This window comes from Sebastes fasciatus, chromosome 13, assembly GCF_043250625.1.
Source record: "Sebastes fasciatus isolate fSebFas1 chromosome 13, fSebFas1.pri, whole genome shotgun sequence".
Classification (NCBI taxonomy): domain Eukaryota; kingdom Metazoa; phylum Chordata; class Actinopteri; order Perciformes; family Sebastidae; genus Sebastes; species Sebastes fasciatus.
In genome coordinates this window covers 13,844,603-13,869,624 of record NC_133807.1, presented here as the reverse complement: position 1 = coordinate 13,869,624, position 25,022 = coordinate 13,844,603, and the positions used below count along the sequence as shown (strand labels likewise).

Below are 25,022 nucleotides of genomic sequence, written 5' to 3'. Positions count from 1 at the left end.
GAAGAACTAGACGTGGTGTGTGTGTGTTTGTCCCTCTCCGTCTATGAGCGCGTACTCTTTAGTGTAAGTGTGTGTGTGGTACGACAGATAGAGAGTGCACCAAAAAAAGAGAGCCATCTGCCACACAGCGCGGGCTCGGAGGGTCAGTGACCTCGCACCGCTGAGCGTCTGAGTCAGATAAACCCGTGACCGCGTGTGTTTCCTCGCTGACAGGAAGAGGACAGAAGTCAGACAGCGATGGGACCGTCAGAAACGAGCCCGGGGGATCTGCGATCGGTCAGCGCCGCCGGTGTGCGATCTCTGCTCGTTCACGTCTCGAAGGTGACGACTCGGCTATTCGTCCCGCTCCTCCTGTGAATTTAGATTTGGCTCGAATGTCCGTCCCTTGCCCTATGGCGTGCGGTTTGACTCCATATGGCGTGGGGTTATATCAAGAGGACCTAACAGAAGTCAATGCATTTATACTTCATGTTTTTTGTTGAAAAGCAGAATCCTATCATCCGTTTTTAAAGATTTTAGCTGTTGTTGGCTCTGTGTTCATGTGTTGAAAGTTCGGCTAGCTCATAACACAACTCACTGAGAAGTCCTTTCCTTTTTTATAGCTCATTTAGATGTCAAGTCCCTTTCAGTAGAAGGTCTTTCTAGTGCTTCATAGTGGGAATGTTTTGTCCTTTGACCTCTTCTCCCAATGCAGTTTATTTTCTTAATTCACCTGCATGTAAATAATGTAAATAGTGCTGCACTTGTTTGCAGACATGTACTGCATTGTGCTTCCACGTGCACACGCGCACACACAAAGACATACATGGTCTGATAGTCCATTTATCATGACCACAACTTATCACAACAGCTTTGGAGACCCAGTAGCAGGAAGCAGAGTGGCTGCGAGCTCTCTCACTTGCAAAACCACCCCGAATGTGTGTGTGTGTGTGTGTGTCTGTGTGTGCCCGTGTGTCTGTACAAAGTGCATGACGCCTCGGTCTCTATCTGGCAACGAGCAGAACAGGAAGCAGCGAGGTGGGGCTCGGTCTGTGCTGTTCTCTCTTCCTCTCCTCCGCCTCGTTCACTCGCTCCGGTTTTAGACTGGCTTTTGATTCCTGGCGGGAAGGACATCCTGGATTTTGCGGAGGCAGGAATAGCACTCGGTGTTGCCTGATTGGCGCTGCTTTGAGTGCCGAGTGTGTTCAGGGAGACAGTCTGGGAGCGAAGCCAGAAGGAGGCCAAACATGGCCAGTGAGGACGTACTGGAGGACCTGCCAGGGGATCAACCGGTTGACTCCCCGGTACACACTGAGCAGAGTGACACAGAGTCTTTGGTAGGCAACTGTGGCCGCAGCAGGCCTCAGCATGGCCGCCTTTCTTTCTTTTCACCCATTACTACGACCCTTCTCTTTTTCTGACGGCTTCCTCGTTCACTTCCTGTAAAAACATCTCCTATCTGACAGCGAATCACCTGTGAGTTTTCATTCCTGTCTGTTGTCGTGATTTCGCCGCGCTGTGTGAGCTGTCTTACAGAGGTCCAGAGGGTCTTTGTTGTAAAACACCAGGGATAAAGTTGTATTGTGTTGAACAGGAGTGCGTCATGGCACAAACTCTCCCTTCCTGTCGTTCATGGTGGCCTCTGCTTTCTCTTCTGCCTTGAATGGCCGTGTGGCCCCTGCTGCTGCTCGCATTGAGAACCTCTCAGGCCTGCCACATTAAGAAGGATATATGTGGATGTTCATGTCTGTGTGCTCATCAGTGATGCCAGTGTCTGTATACTGACATATCGGATATATTACAGAGTACGGTCTAGACCTGCTCTATATGATGAGCGTCTCGAGATAACTTCTGTTATGAATTTAATTTAATTGCATCGCTCTACATCTTTAAAAGTTAAGATGTTGTGTCTGAGGATCTTCCAGACCAACCACTTTGACAATAACACATTTTTGCAGTGTTATTCTTCATGATTTGGTTCCACAACCATGTTTGTGGAATATGCTCAATTACATTGCTTCAGAGTTGTGCAATGACATAACATTGCATTAAAGCAGCAGTTCAAATCCTGCAAGCACTCGGCCTGTGCCATGTGGTTTGGCTGGCCTGACTGTTGTACTGTATTGTGTTGCAGATGGATTATGGCTTTAATGCGAGCAGAGCTGTAGCCCCGGCCTGCATGTAGCTGGATGGACACAGAGACCTAAGAAGTTGTAATCAGATCTGCTAAGCTGGATGGCTGGCTGCACGGTGCAGTGAAAGGCCCCGAGCACCCCGTCATTATACTCTGGCAAAGGGGAGGGCACAGTCCTCTGTGTCCCAATGTGTGTGTGTGTGTGTGTGTGTGTGTGTGTGTGTGTGTGTGTGTGATCTGATGAGATCTAATGTCACAACATTAAGTTAATGCATGACATCTCCAGGCTTTCAAGCCCCTTTTTAATAGGTTTATGAAGAATATGCGTGGTTCTCTGAAACATATGCAGGCGATGGACATTAACAACTGTTAGATGCAATGGCTTTGCAACATTCAGTATATTCCTTTTGTAAAACTTATTATATCCAGTTAAGGCTGTGTCAGAGAGGTGTTGACTCACCTGCAGTATTTTTAGACCTTTAGTGCGGTGGTGGTGTTGTTGTTGTGGTGGTTGGTATGGTAAGGTACATTATTTCGTCCCCTGTCTTGGGCTTTTATGTGAATATTAGGTCAGATTTTTTTGGAACTTTTGTTTTTTTTTTTAATTTGTATTGATTTAAAGAGAGGGCTGCACGGTGGTGCAGTGGTTAGCACTGGCGCCTCACAGCTAGAGGGTTGCAGGTTCGAATCCGGCTTGGGACCCATCTGTGTGGAGTTTGCATGTTCTTCCCGTGTTGGCGTGGGTTTTCTCCGGGTACTCCGGTTTCCTCCCACAGTCCAAAGACATGCAGGTTAGGTTAATTGTGGACTCTAAATTGCCCGTAAGTGTGAGTGTGGATGGTTGTCTGTCTCTATGTCAGCCCTGCGATGGACTGGCGACCTGTCCAGGGTGTACCCTGCCTTCGCCCAATGTCGGCTGGGATCGGCTCCAGCCCCCCCGCGACCCCTAACGGGATAAGCGGTTGCAGATGGATGGATGGATGGATGGATGATTTAAAGAGGACCTATTATGCTCATTTGTCAGGTGCATACTTGTATTTCGGGTTTCTACTAGAATATGTTTATATACTTTAATGTTAAAAAAACGCTTTATTTTTCCATTTTCTCCATACCTCTTGCACCACCCCCTCCTCCCCCCGAAAAGCACAGTCTGCTCTGATTGGACAGCTGGCCCGCTGTTGTGATTGGTCAACCAAACCAAACTTTCCAGACTCCGCTTCAGCTCTGCCATAACTAGCTTTGTTTGAGGGTGTGCCAAACTAGCCGCTAGGCAAAGTGTGTTACTTGGTGACATCACCACGTTACAGAAAAAAAGGCAGGACTTCAATCAAGGCGTTTCAAGCAGTTCAGGATCAGTGTTTCTGTGGGGGAGAGTATCTCCCTTTGGCGTGGACTTTGTAACTTTGCAGACTTTTAACATGCACAAAAAAACTAATTTATATAACACACTAAAGGAAAGGGAAAAAGCTCAAAAGTATAATAGGTCCTCTTTAATTTGTTTAATACGGATGAAAATTGAATTTTAAATTCAAAAATAATTTTGAATTATTGTTATTTTTGTGCTATTGCACATATTCGTTTCTATATGTCGAAACAGAATGAAACTGTTTTTGGGGTCATATTTGTGGAAGTGGTGGCTGCAGACCTCGAGTAGACATTGTTCATGGGATTGACTGACATTGAGGGCGTTGCTAGGAGACGAGCTGTGTGCTACCGACTCCACAACATCATAGCCCTGTGTCGCTCATGAACGTTGATACATGTGATGTTTTACCACTTTTTCAACAAGCCCACATAGAGCTGGTTATGTGTTAGTTAGTGACTGAAGGCATCTGTCCCTTTACAACATTCAACAGCTGGGAAAACCCTTCATGCTGTTAAGTTTCTATTTCACCCAGAAAGTGGAAGCTAGTTAGCTTAGCGTCTTAAAGTTAGCACTGTTTTCCACTCAGTGTTACTTTTCATTCCTGTTGTGTCAACACCCTGAGTCAAAGGCAGCTCAGTGCTCTTTTGTTCCACATTATACTAAGCAGGGGATCGAGTTAGCGTGAACCAAAAATTCATGAAATAGAACTGCCCCCTCTTAGTCGATTAGTCAACTAATCGGTCGTTTTGGTCTTAGTCGACTAAGATGTTTTGTCGACTTTTGACTAATTACCAAGAAACCTATGAGCACATCTCTTGTAAACGCAAGATTTAAAGCGGTATTTTTGTGTGATTCTTTGTGGTGAAACTCACAAATCTGTCGATTAAATCAACTAATCAATTAGTCGACAAAATCGTATGAGAGTTAGTCGACTAAGAATTAGTTTGGTCTAGGATAGCCGTATAATAATCTGTGTGTTTTTGGGTGAAAACCGCATACATAAGTTTGTGTGATTGTCTTTACGCATCCATGTTACATTTTTATACATGTGCACTCTGTGTGTATGTGTATTTGTGACCCATCCAGAAGCAGACAAGACGCTGATTGATTTTAGTCTGTATAAATGCTGTTCTAATCTGCTGTAATCTGGTTAGTGTTGATCAGTAGGAGAGCTGATGTGAGCACTCAGCTCTTTAAAGCACTGCCTCTGCTTTGATGCTGCTTCACCATCTCGGCTCGGCAGGTTTCACATGTTGAGCCGAGGATTCACTCGGAGTTGCCGTTTTTCTCTCCTTTCATCCCACACTGCTCCACTCCGTCAGAACTGTGCGGGGTGACTGTTACCCGCTTTGTCTGTCGTAACCTCGGCTCAGCAGCTCTCAGCTGGAGATGTCACCTTTTTGAGTCTGTTTCGCTTTCAACTCAAATTGAATAATCCCCCTCATATGCAGTTTGCTAAATATAGTTTAACTCTCTTTTTCATATTTGTACTATTTTCTGCACACATCACAACACCTCCTCTATCTCATATTCTGCCACTACCTCCTTAACCATCTTACCCTCTTCCTTTCCTCCTTCTTCAGAGTGATCCAGGCGGGCTGTCGGTGCTCCAGCAGCTCGGCCTGGACCAAAACTCTGACTTCTCAGACTCCAGCGTGCAGCAGCGGCTGGACGAGCACCGCGAGAGGATCCGCAGAGAGATCCGGAAGGAGCTGAAGATCAAGGAGGGCGCGGAGAATCTGCGCAGGGCCACCACCGACAAGAGGAATGCCCAACAGGTGGACTCGCAGATCCGCAGCTTCAAGCGCAAGCTGGAGTCCCTCCAAGATCAGCTGCAGGAGCTGGACGCACACATTGTGGTCAAGGGCCCTGATGACAACAAAGGTACAGTATCCAGAAGTGGTTTATAAGCTTCTGTGCCACTGTGGGATGTGCCAGTTGTCTGCTTAATTCTTCACCATTCTGCTTTCTCGCTTCGGCTCATTTCGGCTTTGTTTTTCTTGAAACGGATATGATACAATAAAAGCGGTAACTTCCTTTTACTTACACATAGACTCAAATGAAGCAGATATATCGATTCAGGCATTAAAAAAATCAATTACAAAATCGTAAATAAAAATCTTGATACAAAGGTGAATCAATTTATTTCCCCCTGCCCGTTAGGCAGTAGACATTAGTAGTTGTTTATGGGCTTAAACATCACTGGTCTTTACTACTTTATGTGCTACAGTACCAGAAGACAATGATGATGTTTAACAACCAATCGTAACCTGACCTCTTAACATCCAACCACTTTTCTTGCCCAGATACCCCCAAGTCTCCGGGCTCACTCAATCGGACGTCAGCCAACCAGCACCGCATCGCAGCTTTGGAGCGGCAGCTAAACATTGAGCTGAAGGTCAAACAGGGAGCAGAGAACATGATTCCAATCTATGCCAATGGAGGTACCAAGGTATTCATCTGGCTCAACCGTCAGCCATAACTCTTACTCACTGCTTTCACTTTAATATCCATTAATATTTAGTCTGTGCTCCTTTACTCTGTCCCTGATCTCCTCTTGTGTTTTCTGTCCCTCCACAGGACAAGAAGCTTCTCCAGTCGGCTCAGCAGATGCTGCAGGACAGCAAGACGAAGATCGACATCATCCGCATGCAGGTCCGAAAGGCCATGCAGGCCACGGAGCAGTCGGAGGACAACCAATGTACCTATCATGCTTTTTGTTTTTATCCCTACTCCCATCTTTCAATTCCTCTTTCATCCCACCTGTCACTCTGATAAAGCTTATACACACTGCATATTTTATGATGCGGGTGGTAATGGATCAATTCTTGCTTCAGAACCTCACAGTGTACAGTCTTCCAGGCAAACACACACACACACACACATAGTCCATTACAGCCCTCTCGCTCTCTCGGGTTAGAGCCTTATTGATGTTCCTGCATCCCCCTTGATGTTGCCCAACAACTAAAAGCCATGCCTCATTTAACAGAGGTTAGAGACGAGGCAGGACAGATGCAGGGAGCCAGGAAGGGAGCGAGACTGAAAGGACTGAGTCAGAGATGACGACAGAGTGAAGGAAGGAGTCGGAGATGAAAGAGAGAATAAGCAGGGAAGGAAACAAAGCTCAGAGCAGCAGAAAGAGCAACAGTGTTCCTGACTGATTTTGGGCGCAAGTCTCTAATGGGAGTTTGTTTTCACTCCTTTGTTTTTCTCTATGTGCTCTCTCTTCAGCCCTTTGCTCTTAAAGCTGCTAGGATTAATACTTTTATATTAACAAGGGATCATATTACTGAAAGGTGTCGCTCGTAGTGACAAACCCACAGAGAATTATCACCCAACTTTGCAGATCCCCTTAACTCTATGGAGCTTTACTGCACTTTTAAGCTCATCATTTAGATTTTCTGGCCCATAACTTTAATGTTTTGGTTCCTTCTCACAGCTCTCATCAGTGTTGTTTTCAGCCACAACAGGCAGCTGTTTTAAAGAAAAATCTGTATAAACCCACTATACACTACCTGCTCAGCACCAAACAGAAGACAGACACAGTTAGTAACCAGCTAGTGAACATAGTGGAGCATTTAGGAGCCAGATATTTCCCTCAGGAGTTAGCGCAGACCAAAACGGAGCTAAAAGGAAATTGAGTATTGGACTTACATTTGTTGGGTGGCCAGAAACACAACTGAAAACTGAATGTTTCTCCATAAGAGCTAGATGTGGAAATAGGCAACTGTTTACTAACAAGTTCACCATAGCAACTTAAAGGAACAGTGTGTAGGGTTTAGCAATATCTAGCGGTGAGGTTGCAGATTGAAACTTCTACGTGAGCCAAGTCTGTAGGACAACTATGGTGGCTGATGTAAAAACGCAGAGAGAGAGCAGTGGCGAAGGAGTGTGAGTGAACAAGGGAGCTAGTGGAGCAGAAGACAGTTTAGCTTTGAGAATATCTAGTGAATATACAGTGGATGTTGCAGTTTGTGCAGAAATAAATGCTGCAGCTCCTCAAGACCAACAGAGGTTGAGTGGAGTGACGGAGCAAGTAACGTTATCGACTCCGAGTCCAAGCAGTAAAAGTTAGATTTGTCCGTTCTGGGCTACTGTAGAAACATGGCGGCCGGCTCTGTGAGGAGGACCCGCTCCGTTTGTAGATATAAACGGCTCATTATAAGCTAACAAAAACACAACGATTCTTATCAGGTGACTAAAGAAAACATACTTATTAGTTACATTTTATACAGATATTGCATCATAACCCTGTGTTGACATCTGTTGCCGAACACCTAACGGTTTCCAAATCTGACGTAAAGTTAATTCTCTGACCATGCCAGTGGTCAGCATACATCATCTGTGAATGTTGCTGTACCCTGTTGTTCATACGTTGTTGACCCAACCTGTTACTGTGTCCCAGGTAAGCCGGACATGTTTGGGGTGGAGCTGCGCGTGGAGGAGCTGTGGCATCACTACCGCGTGGAGCACGCCATGTCCGAGGGAGCCAAGAACATGCTGCGACTGCTGGGCGCAGGAAAGGTCCAAGATAAGAAGGCCATGGCTGAGGTCAGAGAGGCGACAGGAGATGACTTAGTTTAAAACATACTTAGTTCAACCTGCTGTCATATCAGTTATGCTCTGATAAATGCTTCATTCACACCAAAGAAGCACCGCACATAGAATGTTCTACATTTACACATTTTCTTCATCAAATTCGCATGTTGTTATATTTACATTTTTGTAATTCCACAATTTCATGCATTTATTCCATTTAACAAATGCATAAACTCATATTTACATATATTATGTGTTACATTTATCCAATTATACCCTCATATACAGCATATTACAGTAAAAGCAACATTTACAGTACATACCACACATTATTCATTTTATTATGAACTATGCTGTCTCGTCCTCTGTTTTTGTTTCATATTAGCACATTTGAATTGTGTGCTTGTATGTTCCTGCTGCTGCAACAACCTAATTTACCCAATAAGATCAATACATTTTTAATTAAAAAGAAGAAGAAAACAAACAAAAAAGCACTCAGGAGAAAACATGTAATGATGTGTGCAGGCTCAGTGTGGTCTGAGCGAGTCGTCACAGCGCCTGGACCTGCTCAGGTGTTCTCTGGAGCAGAGGCTGCAGGAGCTCGCAGAGGATCATCCTAAGGCCTGCCTCATCAAGGAGGAGCTGGTGCTGGCCTCTTCCTCGGCTTTCAGCGCCCGCCACAGCACCCCCTATGTCCATAACCAGTACAGCACCATGAGCAAACCATCGCCACTCACAGGTAGACACACAAACTGTACTGTGGGAATATTGAATTAGATATTTAGTTGTAGTTCATTGTTTCTTTTCAAGGGGAGAGGAGCTGTGTCATGCGTTTCCTTACCTGCAGAGATGGCTGTTTTTCAAGCACTGATCTTTAGAAATTAAGAACATTTTTATTAAAGGGACTTTTTTCCCTTCCAGGTACTTTTGAGGTGCGTCTTCTGGGCTGTGTGGGGCTGCTGGAGGTCGTCCCGGGGCGGAGCAGAGGGACCCCGTTGGTTCTTCCCTCCTACTCTCTGGGAGATGGACGGCCCTCATTCAAACTGAGTGGCCTCTACAGCCGCAGCACCAGCAGCATGAGCCTTAAGATCCCCGGCAAGAACGAGGAGCTCTCCAGTAAGTGTGTCATTTCTTGTTATCATAATGTGGACTTAGCTGCTACATACATGCTGTTAAACAGTTCCTGTGTGTGTGTGTGCAGCGGAGGTGAGCGCAGTGCTGAAGCTGGAGAACACAGTGGTGGGTCAGACAGGCTGGAAGACAGTTGGAGAGCAGGCCTGGGACCAGACCTTCACTGTGGAGCTGGAGAGAGTAAGACGCAGCACACTCTCAGCCCGTTACAGTGTGATTCAACCTAAACTTGTGTATATGGGCCGGCGATCAAACCTTCACGTTGCATACCTGGTGTTTTTTTTTGTGTGATTAGTCCAGGGAGATGGAGATTGCAGTGTACTGGAGAGATTACCGCTCCCTGTGCGCTCTCAAGTACCTGAAGCTGGAAGAGTTCCTGGACAACCAAAGACACCGAGTCCAGCTGGAACTGGAGCCACAGGGGCTGCTGCTGGCTGAGGTACAGGACACACACACACACTCACACACACACTCACACACAGGATATATAACCCAACTATGGATGATAATAATTAACCATTAAAAGACATTAAGAATTTTAACCGATTAATGCTATCCATGAAAAGAAATGAAAACTGAGAGAAGCGGCTTGTCACCTAAGGGGGAAAAGCTGGTCCATCTTAACAGCCCACCTTAAGTGAGTCTGAGCCGGAGTCGCAGGATACAGAAAGTTGGCTCGGGTCCTGAGGAGTTGTAGCATTTATTCACCGACAAATAAACTGTACACACACTGCTACAGCTACATTCACAGCTATAACGCCACCTACAACCCCACACTCACCGCCGCCACACACACACAGTCTGTCGGACACTCACTAAAGTTACGCCGGGCTGGCAGAGTAGCGTTACGCCAGGCAGACACATAGCTGACAACCGTAGCAAACAATGTGCAGTAAAGTGGCTGCATGTGTCCACGACAGTGAACGCAGCACCGTGGCTGCTACAGTAACGCTCCCGGACGGGTGAACTGTGGACTCAGTTGTCTGCTGTGTTCATACACTGCAGCTGACGCACCGCTGCATGCGACGCACTAATCTTGTCGGTTAACGGTTAATAATCGGTTAACACGGGTCGGTTATCGGTAAAAGAAAAATGTAAAATTAGCATCCCTAAACCCAACGTGAACTGCATTCATCAACTGTATAAACATGTGACAGGTCAAATGTCATACATATTAGCCTACACAGCTCCTTATGGCCTGTTTTTGCATGAGACACACTAACATACACAGGTACTACAAAGAGACAGTAGGTCTTTTTTGACCTCAGATATACACTTACTGTAGATGAGGGCTGGAAGTAACAAAAATGAATTGACACGACTGTTTCAATCAAATCAGCTTTCAATTAACCAAATAAATCACTTGATAATGTATTGCTCCATTTTTCAATTCACATGCATTTTCATCAACTCCATTCATTTCTGTTACTTCCACCCCTCATAACTGTCGATGCAGTTTGTTGCTTTAACATATTGTTTTTATTTTAGGTGATTTTCTTCAACCCTGTAATAGAGAGAGGCCGAAGACTCCAGAGGCAGAAGAAAGTCTTCTCTAAACAGCACGGTAGGTTCAAGTGTACATAAACATCCACCGAACTGAAATATAGAGTATCCCTTCACTCATACAAGAAATAAAAACCTCAAAATATAAAGTTTGACTTTACGCTGGTGAATTTGTTTCAAGAGCCATGACGCCAGAAACACACCAGGCAGCGACGAAGTGCAGCTCCCCGCAATAATAATTATATTTAGTTTTTTTATTTATTACATTTTTCTGCAGCCGGTAGACATGTTTATGTGTTTCATGATGATGATATATGTCATCGTTACTTTTTGTTCTTGTTTTTTTGTTTGAGATTGATTTATTTCCATCCTGTTGGGCCTCTGATAATTGAACAATAACCTAAAGAGAGTTGTTTAACCACCACTTACCCAACAAGTAAGTGGTGCCTGCCTTGTTTAAAGAGTTACAAGCCACTTTATCTACTGCTGCAGATAAAGTGATACAGCTTGTGGTATTTTCTGGAACTGGGATTATAAACCTATACAGGAAATGCAAGCTCAGCTGTCTCATCTCATTAAAGCTACAGGAGACATCACTCCATCAGATGCTGAAGTTCGCATGAACGGATACTCTTTACTTCCTCTTCCTAATTAAAGACAGTAATGAGACGTAGTGTTTCATTCATTTATCGAGTTCTGTACCACTCTGTGTGTTTCAGGTAAAGCCTTCCTGCGTGCTCGTCAGATGAATGTGGACATCGCTACCTGGGTCCGCCTGCTGAGGAACGCCATCCCCAGTGGAAGCAACTCTCCCAGTTTCACGAGCAACACACTCACACACAGCACAGGGTATGTAACCAGTATGTCTGCTACTCTGCAAAAAAAGAGCTTAAAAAAGCTTTCAGTTATTTTTTAAAGCCGGATGAACTGATTCGATTTTGGTGGTCAAAGGTCAAGGTCACTGTGACCTCATGTCCATCCTACTCTCCTGAAAGCAATATCTCAGGAACTCCTGGAGAGAATTGTATTACGTCTGGCACAAACGTTCACTTGGACTCAAGGATGAACTGATTCGATTTTGGAGTTCAAAGATCAAGGTCACTGTGACCTCACAAAACATGTTTTTGGCCATAACTCAAGAATTCATATGTTCATTACGACAATTTCACATAAATGTCTAATAGGATAAAATGATGAAGTGATGACATTTTGGACAAACATGGATGTAAACTGCAACTTCACTGGTTGGCAGAGGTAAACAACCGCGAGGCCGTAATTTTAGTTTAGTTTTTAAATATATTTAAGTATTTTAAAATATAGATTCAGGCACAATTTTCTGGTGTGAAATGAGGCATTTAGTTGGTAAATGAGTCTCATCTGAATCACAGAGTGCAGAAATGAACCACAGCAGCACACTCTCAAGTTTGGTGCTCAACGTTGTTATCTTCAAATGCCTCTTTTTTTAGCCATTTAGTGTCTAAAAGATCAATTTTATGATAAAAATATAATTAATCAATATTTTGACCAGTTTTGATCAAATACTGGTGAATAATGTCTGTAATTTGGCTTCAATGAAGTGTAATTTTTTTTATCTGTGCTATTACTTTTTTGCATAATTCACTGAAGATAAATTAAAGGAGCTATTATGCTCATTTTCAGGTGCTTACTTGTATTTAAGGTTTCTACTAGAACATGTTCACACGCTTTAATGTTCAAAAAACACTTTATTTTTCTCACACCGGCTGTGCTACAGCACCTCTTTTCACCCTCTGACTGAAACACTCTGTTTGAGCTTTTGACATCCGCCCTCCTGAAAAGCCCAGTCTGCTCTGATTGGTCAGCTGACCCACTCTGTTGGAATTGGTCAACTGAACCAAACTCTTCGGACTGCGCTCCAGCTCCACTCTAACTAGCTTTGTTTGAGGGCGTGCCAAACTAGCCGCTAGGCAGGTATTATGCAAATGTGTTACTTGGTGACATCACCACGTTACGGAAGAAAAGGCAGGACTTCAATCAAGGCGTTTCAGGCAGTTCAGGAGCAGTGTTTCTGTGGAGGAGAGGAACTCCCTTTGGTGTGGACTTTGGGCATTGTAACTTTGCAGAGTTTTACATGCACAAAACACTATAGGACACACTGAAGGAAAGGGGAAAATGCACAAAAGCATAATAGGTCCTCTTTAAGAGACAAGTTAGTTTCAGGTTTACATGCGTTCATTTTTGTCATTAAATCAATGAAACTCATGAATGAAGCCCACAACCTTAAAGGATGAACCAGTTTAGTAGCAACCTGTTTTTTTGAAAAGTTGATTCAATTGTCTAAATATCTGAAATCAAATCAAGTTGCCTTTAGCTTTTAAAACCTGGGCAAAGTACTCATGCAATAGAGCTTATTGTTCATGAAGAATTCACTTCCTTTTTTCACACATTAGTCTTCCTCCACAGCGTTGAGTCATAGTTTCAGCAACGGGCCTCTGTAACAGAAAATCTGCTTTGTTTTTGTGTGTGTGTGTGTGTGTGTGTGTGCAGAGAAATCTCTGTGGAGAAGCTGAATCTGGGCAGCGACTCTCCTCCCAAAGCTGAAATCAGGAGAGATGTGGTGGACTCACCCGCTCCCTTGGTGAGTGAGAAGGAGGCAGACAGAGGATTTCCAGACGGGGGAAAGATGGACATCTTTACACTATCATGTTACTATTTTGCTCACTTCCTACCTGCAGCCTTTGGCTTGGAAACAGTGCTCTAGTCATAGACCGCTGCACTGCGCGCTGCAGTGAAATCTAAGACCGGCGTAGCGAGGGGAGGATGAATGATTAAAGAAAAGGGAGACAGCTTTAATGAGACATAATTGGATGGAGGGAAGCTTTAATTTGATCGAGGCCAAATCCGCGTTAGTTTCCCAGTGTGAAGAACACAAACTGCAGAGAGCGATCATGTTGGAGAGAGGACTGGAGAGGAGAGGAATTACTGTAGAGAGAGAGAAAGAAGAGGGGAAGTGGAAATCTTAAGAGAGGAAAAAACAAGACAACAAAAAAATAACAGTTACTCCCAACGAAGCAGGATACTAAATACAAAATGTTTATTCTACCAGCCCAAAAGGTATTGGGAGAAGCTACATTTTATAGCCCCTAACCTTTTTACAAAACACAACGTATTTGACGTTAAAAGTAACATCAGACAAACCTTTACACAGTACTGCACCATACTAATAAAAAAGTATTATCAGAATGGCATTTTGGCATATTTGTCTATTAGATTATTTTAGATTATTTATTACATTATGTGCATTTTCAGTTCCTCGCTACAATTATTTTTTTCATTACGTTAGTCCTGACCCTTTGTTTCTTGCACGCGCATATTCCTTTCAAATTATATTAACTTTCTCTCATTTAAAACTACTTTTTGGTTATATATAATTTACCGTATCTCTGAATTTTAGAGCCTTTTTTATTTAATAGAGGGTTCTTGATACTTAGTTTTGTTTACAATTCTTAGGGGCTGTTCACATGCCGCGTTTTTTACGCGCTCAAATCCATTGTTGTCAATGTAGAAGCGCGGCAGGCGCCTATTTTCCAGGGCGCCTCGGCTGCATTCCAAGATAAAAAATAATTCACCTTTTTGAACGCTGCAGGGTGAACGTCATGTCATGACGAGGAATAACAATCATTCTATCAGTCTATTGTAAATATATGGAGGACAAGTTGATAGTTTTAGTGCAGGGCTACCCAGAGCTTTACATCTGTCTCACAGACTATTACTTGCTTCACCGTGTCCGTCCAAGAACGTCACATCATCCGGTTGAAAGGTCAGCCAACTTGACACATCGAGCAGTCAAGCTACTGTGAGGGATTTACGTTGCTAGAAATCCATTAATCTTTGTTTTGACTTTGTTTAGTTTAGTCAGTGAGGCTTTTACTGCTAAATTACTCAAACTTCATCGTCATCGCAGCACGTAGGTTTTGGTTGCTTAGTAACGCTTAGTAGCGCGACAGGAGCGCAACCTCTGACGCACCTTAGATAAAAGGGTGAAAGGGGGACAGCTGGTGTTTTCAGACTCGGCATGTGAACGGCCCCATAAGATCTCTTTAAAGTAAAAAATGGATTTGTATTTCTTTTATATGTGTTTCCCTTTACCCCTATATACTTCCACACAGTAAGTAATGTATGGAATAATAAGTGGGTAACACAAAGTGTATAATGAAGCTTGATTTAAGATGTCCTAAATTTAACACAAAGATGTTGACATTTTTGCTTTGACATGATTTTGATTTATTATCTATAATTACCCCCCAAAATTAGATTTCAGACTCTCTTCCTCTTTCAACCTCACTTATCTTACTTCAACCTCACTTATCTTACCAAAGATGATGCATTTAGTCTTGCTTAAATACTTAAGAAGTTTGAATTACTTTTCCAAAATATCCAAAAGTTGTTTCAAATGTTTATGATGACAAAATAAAGTTTTGGAAACCTTACACATTCAACTTATGTACAAAATAAACAATAATGGGCCCAACACTGAGCCAGGAGGAACTCCAAAAGTAACCTTCAAAAATGTTGAATTAATATTGTATAATTATATTAAAATGACTTAAAGTAAGAGATATTAAATCTAATTTTATCATATATATCATTTATCATCCAATTATTACATCCTGAATTACTACACATTCATTGTAGACCCCTTTGCAACATGCTTTAGCTCTACAGTGCTTATAGTTATGATCACAACAATAAAGCAAATTTTAATTTTAGAGACCAGAGCGGCAGACACACGGACTGAGATGAGCCCAGAGAGAGTCAGAGGAGTAGAGGGCCTGTGGCAGATGGTGTGTTCAACGGGGTTGAAGTATTAAGGGATTAATTACTCTGATGTTTTTTTTTTTTAGAGAACTAATTAGTAGTGAGCAAGGAGTGGAGTGGACAGGAAGAGGGGTGGAGGGAGGCTGTCAGCCAGCAGGGGATCTGGCAACCGGTCATGATGAGCTTCAATGTCTGTCTGTCTGTCTGTTTGTCTGACTGAAGGTCGTTACAGATGTCAGCGGTCATTTTGTCCTCATTTCTCCCTCGTTTTCCATTACTCCCTATTTGTCGTTTTCCCTCTACATACACTCATTTGTTCCCTCCGTCTTCATCTCTGTGGTGTTTCACAGGAACAGACGCCAGTCATTGAGCCCCCGTCCACGCCGGATGTTCCTGCTCACGAGCAGCCAACCAGATCTCAGTCCCAGAACTCTTTACGCAGGTGCAAACACAATACACACACACACACTAACACACACACACACACACACACACAGAAACCACACCTGAGCATATCTTTCTGCATTACAGCCAACACAGCTTGACACCAGAAACACACACCCACACACAATATGGTCCTGTGCTGTAACCTCGTTTTTTTAACACGTGGTAGTAAAGCCAAGTCATCATTCATGTGGATTACAGAATATGAAATACTTGGCTGTGCTGGAAACACAGAATAAACATTTTAAGAGTCACATACTGAACAGTATTAGCTTTTTTCATAGCAAAACACAACATATGGAGGTTTGACATGTAGTGTTGTTGAGCGTATGAGGCACATTTAAATACTGTATGACAGCATGTTACAGCATGTTATGTTGCATGCAGTTTATAATCCTTTTATAATCTCTCTCTCTCAGATCAAGCAAAGGCCCTCTTTGCCTTCAGGACTTCAAACTGATAGCAGTGCTCGGCAGGGGCCACTTTGGGAAGGTAGTCGACCTTTATTTTTCCTCATAGGATGAACAAAACTTACGACTTTTACACACCGGGAGCATGACGTATAAATGACACAGAAATGTGAAATACTCGCCTGCCAATATTATATTTGTAGGGATTTTATGTAAAAGGCAAGAACTGAAGGAGTTGATGTGATCTGCGCTGCCTTTGTCCAGGTTGAAAGGAGTAATACAGTTTGCCCGCTTTGGTTCGAAGTACGGAGCCTCTGTGTTGTTTTTTCGTAACTATAGGCACAACTCAACCCGTTCCGCTCAACTTGATTGGTTGATGCCTTTAGTCGCGTTGTGAAAGCTCAGACAGATTGACCTTGTTCCATTAAAAAAAAGTGTTGCTTTTTTGCCACGTAATATTCACGTTCTGTGTGAAAGTGTTCATGACAAAAACAACAGTTAAAAAAAACATTGACATTGCCGGTGAAACCCAGAGAGCGTCACTTTTATCGATTGAAAATGAAATGTAACGTTAGGTCAAGCTGAACAAGGAATAAATCAACAACAACCATAATGATGGCAGAGAACTCAGCCGCAGAGAGATTGACACAGAGTCCTAACAGGACGCTTTACGTTATGTCATGTAAACAAACCACGTACCTATCAGCTGTGCACTCGAGATAAGACGTATCCTTAACCTCTTGAAAGATGGATGAGTAGTATTTGCTATATTCCAACGTTTGTATTTTTTAAACAGAAAACACGTTTAATAATGTGATATTTACTGGAAATGACGTTATACAATATAGCCAACAGCAAGTAGGAAACGTTCAGGTGATCTCCCTCCAGCCAGCTGCCTCCTTATTTAGGTTTTTGTATGAATCAGCCGTTCCTCGTCCATTGTGGCTCTTTCAAAGCGAGCAGGAATAAATAGAAACAGGGCTTTGACAAAGGTTCAGCTCAAAACAGCATGCTGTGCAGTGCTGCGTCGCTTGCGGCCAGTTAGGACACGGTGTCATGGACATAATGCGCAAAAATAGATATTTGAATATAGTTCAAAACTATGTGTTTTTTAGAACGAACGTCATTTTTGGCCAATTTTGACAGCCCTGGTTTTGATTCACTGCTCTGATAAACCCCCTGTACACCACCTGCTCAGCACCAAACAGCAGACAAAGCTGGTGAACATAGTGGAAACTATGTATTTGTGACCTGTTTTTAAAGATTTACATCTTCAGTAGGAACAAATAGGCCTGGGGTTGAGTGACGCAGACAGGGTAGGGAAGTCCCAAAGTATTGAGAGATGGATTTGGTCTGTTATTGAGATTTGTTGACAATAACACAAGTCTAAATCTCTCCAGGTGTTGCTGTCAGAGTACAAAAAGACCAGCAGCCTGTACGCCATCAAAGCCCTGAAGAAGGGAGACATCGTAGCGAGGGACGAAGTGGAAAGGTAACCGTATTTCTTACGACACAGCAGTCGGTGACCCCAACCAAAGTCTCAGCTACACGACAAAGCTCATTCACCTCATAATTACACCTCGTACAGTAATGACTCATATCTCATGTCTCATACGCCCACCCCCCTCGCCTCCCGTCTGTTTCCAGTCTGATGTGTGAGAAGCGGATCTTTGAGACCGTCAACGGCTCCCACCACCCCTTCCTCGTCAACCTGTTTGCATGTTTCCAGACGCCAGAACATGTGTGTTTTGTCATGGAGTACACGGCAGGAGGAGACCTCATGATGCACATACATGCCGACGTCTTCACTGAGCCACGCGCTGTGTGAGTTCTGCTGTGTGTGTGTGTGTGTTAAAGAGGAGAAACAGGATGAGTGTGCCTTCTGGAAAAGCTCCGTATTCTACGTGTCTACGTCTGTGCAGCCATTAATGCATGAAGCATCAATATGTAGTAGTATATATGTTCATTTCTGTCTTTCTGTCCGTTGTTTATCCGACAGGTTCTACTCAGCTTGTGTGGTCTTGGGTCTGCAGTTCCTTCATGACCATAAGATTGTGTACCGGTGAGTACTTGGATACTGGAGGCATACATACTCCCTTCATATTGGGCATAAATCCACTTTCCTTTTCTTTGTCAGGGATCTTAAATTGGACAACCTGCTGCTCGACACAGAGGGTTTTGTGAAGATAGCAGACTTTGGGCTCTGTAAAGAAGGTGAGTGTCTTTATCGTACCAGGTCTCTACAACACCAGATTTAGAGCCCTTTTTTCCCAAATTCCGTGTTTTCCACAAAATCATAGGGCCCTACTGATGAGGAAAAGTTCCATACATTTAGGGAAATTGACTTTCTTACTTTACATAATTTATTTCACAAGCATCGATGTGTCTCTCATCACTTCCACAGTCAATATTTCTCTGTCTTCACCCGTTAAATCTACTCTACCCTCTCACTTCCTTCTTCCTCTTTAAGGCATGGGTTATGGGGACCGGACCAGTACGTTCTGTGGGACCCCTGAGTTTCTGGCCCCGGAGGTGCTGACAGACACATCGTACACCAGAGCAGTGGACTGGTGGGGGCTCGGGGTGCTCGTCTATGAGATGTTGGTCGGTGAGGTAAGAATACAGAGTTGGAGTAGTTTTTTTAAATTACTATTATTGCATCTATCAAAGATGCTGAAATCATCTTAATCTGCGTCTTCAGACATGATGAGTGTAATTACTGTAAACAAACAAGATCACTGACGAGATGTTTGGATACCTCTGCATGCCTAGATTTTGGACTTCTCCCGGATTAATGTAAAGAAATAGTTTGCCATGTTGGGCAATACGCTTATTCACTTTCTTGCAAAGAATTAGATGTGAAGATCGAGACCACTCATGTCTGTACAGTAAATATAAAACTACAGCCAGCAGGTGGTTAGCTTAGCTTAGCACAAAGACTGGAATCACAGGGAAACTGCTAGCCTGGCTGCTGGTGGTAGCTTTATATTTACCGGACAGATTAGAGAGTGTTATCGATCTTCTCATCTGACTGACTCTCTTCAAAAAGGTGAATTTCCCCAAATATCAAACTGTTCCTTCAAGGCAGAAAGGGAAGTTGCTTTCTGTCTCAAAACAGGATGTGATCTATTGATCTTCAGTGAGAGATTCAGGAACATAGGGCCCAATGTCTTTAGAGTGAAAAGTAGAGTTAACAGCTGCTAGATGGAAAATCTTCTGAACATGTTCATTTATTCTGTTAGAGAAAAAGAAAACAAAGATGTGGGAAAATATCTGGTAAGGGAAGGTGGAGAGCCTCCTCTATGGACCTGGAAGCAGAGGGCTTTATGGGAAATATTGTCTTAATTACAGAAACACTGGCTCTAATAATACAACTAGTGAGAGACGGACTGATAGTCTTACAGTAACTCTACCAGGATATATCCTAGTTAATATTCAAATGATATGTGATACTATAAAATGGCGACAGCTGAGCCGGCGCTCTCAGCTAACAGTGTTTACCTGAGGGGAAACCGTGGGTTGGGCACTGCGCTTCTGCAACGGCGCTGTCGGTCGGGACGGTTTTCGGTTATAATCAGCAGTTATCAGCTGTAACCGCCGTATGAGAGCAGTGCAGAGCGGCAGCCATGAGCTAGCCAGTGGGGCACGCTCACATGCACAAACATGCAATAAAAGGCACGTGCGACCTGATTACAGTTCTGATTACAACACACACAGAGGGAGAGTCTTCATTCTCTGCTCAGGTAGACATTACTCCTCTATATCTTTACAAAGACAATAGTTGTTTGATGCTATATTAATGCTCTAGATATCATATAGAGAACCTTTAAAGAAATGAATCAAGTGAGTTAGTAAGTGCTAGCATGTCTAGTTGTGGTGTACTGCAAAGAGGAGTTCATTCCACCACTTGAGGTCCAGATGGATGGACAGAGTGTCAGATGGGGGGAATAAATATTTGAAAGACTTGTGATATTTGGCATTTTAAGTCCAGTCTGTTAGAGACAGATTTCATGGAGGTATAATTTGTGATGCATTCCAAACTAATGTGCGTTGGTTTCTTTCAGTCTCCGTTCCCAGGTGACGATGAAGAGGAGGTTTTCGACAGCATAGTGAACGATGAAGTGCGCTACCCTCGCTTCCTCTCCACCGAAGCCATCGGCATCATGAGACGGGTGAGACTCCGCTCACTGACACTCCAGATAATTCTCCTGTCCCTTCCTGCTCCTGATTAACTTAAACCCTCTATTTTAGTCGACCTTTTTTCTTGTTCTGCTTGTAATGTTGAAAATATGCAAATTTAAGCACATTGTAAGTCACTTGTCACTTAGGCAACAAAGACTACTGTATAAATGATGGAGTGTTGTTACCGTCTGTTGTTTCTTGGTTGCTAGTTGTTGAGGAGGAATCCCGAAAGACGTCTTGGCTCTGGAGAAAAGGACGCCGAAGATGTCAAAAAACAACCGTTCTTTAGGGTGAGTGTCTGGTTTTTAATCATGGGCTGCGGTCGAAAAGTCTTTTTTGCTGAGGAAGGTTCCTAACGGAAGAAGTACAGTCCTACCCCTTCACCATAACTGGAACAATTAACTCAATATTTATCATATATTCCTTTTTATATATTAATTCCAACCTTGTTAATTAAGTAATATTTTTCACCGGTTGTCCACGTTAGGTTAGATAATTGTTTTTTATATGTTCATGTAAAGTGTTACAGCAGAAGGACATGTGTTATCTCTCTTTCACACACCGCAGCTGAAACAGTCTGTCATTAAAAGAGCTATTTAAGAGCACGCGGGGCGAACATGTGCCTTTTGAAGTCCATCTTCGGAAGATTGTAGTTTCACCACGGCAGACCTGCGTCATAACATCCGCCGCCGTCGCATCATACAGACCCTATAGTGTCAGTGCAGTCGGATTCTCTTAACACCGCGGTTGTCTTTTCCTAAGTCCCTATGAGTTCTCCTTCACATCTTTCCTTGACCTCATGACGTTTTCCACCAAGGTCAAGTAAAAATGGTTAGGAAAAGACATCAGGACGTCATTTTTTTACATTTCGACCGCAGCCATAATGTTACTGATCTCGTCTCGATGAGCAACTAAATGTAAATGTTGTTTAGGGTATGGACTGGGAGGCTCTTCTTCAGAGGAAGGCCCCGCCCCCGTTCGTGCCGACCATCGTAGGAAATGAAGACGTCAGCAACTTTGACGTGGAGTTCACGGCCGAGGCTCCCGCCCTCACGCCGCCCCGCGAGCGCCGCACCCTCTCCCGCAAGGAACAGGACCACTTCAAGGATTTTGACTACGTCTCCGACCTCTGCTAGGGTCAGGGGTCACGCGGTCATTAGCTGCCCACTGCCAGCCACAGACTCTGAGAGGAGACTGAGACGTGAAGGCTGATCTGTCCCGCGACGGGAGAGAGGAACTTGATGGTGATGAGAGGCGAGGATCGCTCTTAGTCTGTCCTCTTTCTCTCTGTCTGTCTGTTTGTGATGGGATGAAGCACTGGCTGGGCCGAGCGTGTGTGAACGGGTACCGGTGGAGTCCGATCGCGCGTCGCACACATTCGCAAGTGTCACGGATCTACTGACCTTAGATGTCTGCAGATCCGTGACACTGCGTGGCTTTTAGAGGAGGAGGATGTGGTGATGAAGATAATCCAGATTATGTAACAAATGGAAGGTCAAACACAGTCGGGCCTAAAAAAAGAATCACTGAAATGCTCAGAGAGCCTATAAATCACAGTCAAAGGTGATTATTCTGACAGGAAGCAGTTTGTCTCTTTCCTTCCTGCACTTGCTCTCGTCTCTCGTCCCTTTATCTCTGCTGTTCGTTGCTGCTAAGTGTGTGTTTCGTTGTGTACGGTGTCCCTGCCTCAGTCATGAATGTATCCACATCAGCTGCAATCATGCACCACCTGTACATGAACACATGGGGGAGCCAGAGGAAGGAGAACATTCAGAGCTGCTGCCTGTTGATTGTGTCACAAAAAAGCAGAGCAAGTGTTGGGTTTTACCAGAGAGGGAGGGGAGCCATGTGCTGTTTTTGTGCGTCCGTGCTCAGTCTTACATAGGACACCTCTTCGTCGTCTTCTCTTCCCACTGTCTTTCGGTACAACACAGATTTTTAACTACAATCATTTTTCAATGACAAAAAGCTTTTACAAATTTTGTTCTTTTTGTGATTTATAGTTTTTTTTTGTCCCCCTACATCTTGTGTATCCTCCTTTGTCATTTGCTGGTGAAATATGTTGGAACTGTGACTCAGTAAAGATGTGAACCCAACACAGGAGCATTGATCCATTTATTTTTCCTTTCAGTTGATCAGTACGTTTTGAGGAAAAGGGTAATTTTGAGCTCACTATAACTCTAAACGCTCATTATATCTCAACAACTACATGATGGATTACCATGAAATCTTGTACAGACCCATCCCTGATCCCCAGAGGATGAAGTGTGCTGACTTTGGTGATCCTCTGTCTTCTCTTCTAGCGCCACCATGAGGTCGACATTTGTGGTATTTAGTGAAATGTCTCAACAACTATTGGATGGATTGCCATCAAATTTGGTGCAGACATTCATGTCATCCTGGTATTTTTGGCATACTGCATCAGACACACTATGTGTTGGGACATACTAACTGTGCCTTCCAATACCCATTACTACCATACTATTTAGTATGCCAGAAAAAGATTTAGTATGTCAAATGCAGTACGCGAAAAATACCAGGATGTCCTGCTACATCCCGGTCGCATTTTGCAGTATGTAAGCCAGCTTTTTAGGCTATTCTGACCCACAATCGTCTGCACAGCGGGTATATGAGCAAGAGGATCAAAGTAGTGTGTCCCAATTGTATGCATACTACATGCAACAGTACATACTTTGTAAAGACAGCTGCAGTACGTACTAAAAATAAAAAGTATGCAATTTGGAACGCACCCTAAATCTGCCAATTTCTGGCATCATAAATAGTATAGTAGTATGGAAACATTGGTGAACATTATACTGTACCTGCTAAATGTCAGCATTGTCACTGAGCATGTTAGCATGCTGATGTTAGCATTTAGCTCAAATCCCAGATCACTGAGAGGCTGTAGATTCTTGAGTCGCGTTAGCTAGTATTCTACACTTAAGCAATTCTTGCTTCTTGCATGTATTCAGCAGTCAGATTTCACTGTTTTAAAAATGATTTAGTCTGTGTACATCTATATAAATCTTGTTTTAGACAATGGGAGTAAAGTAGAAGATTTATATACAACCAAGTCTAAATTGAGATCCCTTCATTTATATAACAGGAGGTGGATTTTCTTTCCTCTCTGACCTCGTACGCTGACGGGGATAACAGTGTGTTACTGTAAGTCATTTTGATGCTCAGACAGAAAGACTCTTTGGTGTTTTACATTATCGGATTATGGTGACAAGTGTTTACAGCAGACAGATATTCAGAGTTAAACACCTGAAAATGTTCCCTTAGATACTATTTTTCTTTGTCACCTGGTCAGACATGACCTGTCGTTCAGAGACGTAATGCAGATTGTAAATACCAACATATAAAAACAATAGTTTTGACTGATGACATTGTAAAAATGTTTCCAAAGTTTCTTTGACTATATTAGCTGACAGCTGTCCGCTGATCTGTGCCAACACTAAGAGTCACACTGACACCAGGACAGTGAACTCAGCTTTTAGCAGAATCGGCTGATGTCCACATCAGTTCTCCGAACTCACAAAAGCTCAGATGGATTTTGTGGATAAAATGTAATACGAGCGCTAATAATATCTGGCCAGCTTTGCAGCAGTTTGGCAAAATATTTTCCATCTCTGAGTGGGTTGATGTTTTGGATGGAGAACATTACTGCTTTTGGATGGAGACTGATGCAGAGCCAGGCCGGGTCCCAGCTGTTATTGTTAATGGTGTCCTGAAATGGACGTCATTAAAACATTCTTGAATCATCAGTGGGAATGAAACTGCACGTAGAAAAAATATAGACATGTAGACAAAGAGTGCAACACACACACACACACACACACACACTATGCAAAACAAGTCTCCAAAAGCAATTAAGAAAGCTGAATTGTACACTAGTTACATGAGTGGTCATTATTTGATATAACGTGTTTTTATAGACCGCAGTGGAAATGTCTCTAAAAACACAGAGAAAACTGAGCTGTAGTTTTGCTGTTGTTCCAATGTCTTTTAAATTCCACACCTGCAGGCTATTTTTAATAGTTTATGTCAAATAATATTTTTAAGGATTATTTTTATCAGTTCCATCGAGAAGAACAAATTTAAGCTGAATCCAAAATGTCCTAAACTTCATGTCTGTTGGTTAAAATGTCAATAGACAAGTTTTTTTGCTTTAACTTATTATTTAAAGGTGCAGTGTGTTGGATTTGGCAACATCTAGTGGTGTGGTTGCAGATTGCAACCGAGTACCCCTCCACTCACTCCTCTCTTTCCAAGACTGCAGTAACGTGAGCCGCCAAGTGCAAAACCGTGGCAACGCCGTTCACCTCGCTCAGAGGCCATCCTTACAATAATAACACTACTTTAGGAGCAACAGAAGTCTGACGGCAGCTGGCGATACCACGGTTTTGCACTCCGTGACTCACGTTACCACAGTTTCACAAGCGCGTCAGAGAACTACAGTGGCCTTCAGGTAACGTAAATACGTGAGAAGCTCTCGCTAGAGCCAGTGTTTGGCTGTGTTATTATAGAAACATGG

The 25,022-nt window shown here is 43.3% G+C and overlaps 1 protein-coding gene across 4 annotated transcripts in view; it reads left to right on the top strand.

Moving 5' to 3' along the window:
* pkn1b (protein kinase N1b) overlaps positions 1 to 22,581 on the top strand; it is a 39,398-nt gene extending 16,817 nt beyond the window's left edge. For 2 of the 4 annotated variants that reach the window (XM_074655608.1, XM_074655607.1), the window contains 21 exons: positions 5,063 to 5,363; positions 5,786 to 5,931; positions 6,060 to 6,180; positions 7,885 to 8,030; positions 8,544 to 8,757; positions 8,940 to 9,134; positions 9,220 to 9,329; positions 9,445 to 9,588; positions 10,638 to 10,713; positions 11,372 to 11,501; positions 13,179 to 13,269; positions 15,800 to 15,891; positions 16,313 to 16,385; positions 17,704 to 17,795; positions 17,951 to 18,127; positions 18,303 to 18,365; positions 18,441 to 18,517; positions 18,774 to 18,916; positions 20,368 to 20,475; positions 20,695 to 20,775; positions 21,418 to 22,581. In XM_074655608.1, coding sequence (XP_074511709.1) covers positions 5,063 to 5,363; positions 5,786 to 5,931; positions 6,060 to 6,180; positions 7,885 to 8,030; positions 8,544 to 8,757; positions 8,940 to 9,134; positions 9,220 to 9,329; positions 9,445 to 9,588; positions 10,638 to 10,713; positions 11,372 to 11,501; positions 13,179 to 13,269; positions 15,800 to 15,891; positions 16,313 to 16,385; positions 17,704 to 17,795; positions 17,951 to 18,127; positions 18,303 to 18,365; positions 18,441 to 18,517; positions 18,774 to 18,916; positions 20,368 to 20,475; positions 20,695 to 20,775; positions 21,418 to 21,621 — 2,784 coding nt within the window. In that variant the 3' untranslated portion in view covers positions 21,622 to 22,581. Of the gene's footprint in view, positions 1 to 991; positions 1,317 to 2,199; positions 2,230 to 5,062; positions 5,364 to 5,785; positions 5,932 to 6,059; positions 6,181 to 7,884; positions 8,031 to 8,543; positions 8,758 to 8,939; positions 9,135 to 9,219; positions 9,330 to 9,444; positions 9,589 to 10,637; positions 10,714 to 11,371; positions 11,502 to 13,178; positions 13,270 to 15,799; positions 15,892 to 16,312; positions 16,386 to 17,703; positions 17,796 to 17,950; positions 18,128 to 18,302; positions 18,366 to 18,440; positions 18,518 to 18,773; positions 18,917 to 20,367; positions 20,476 to 20,694; positions 20,776 to 21,417 lie in introns of those variants that run through there. The other 2 variants (XM_074655606.1, XM_074655609.1) reach the window with 2 other exon arrangements.
* Positions 22,582 to 25,022: the final 2,441 nt, after the last annotated feature.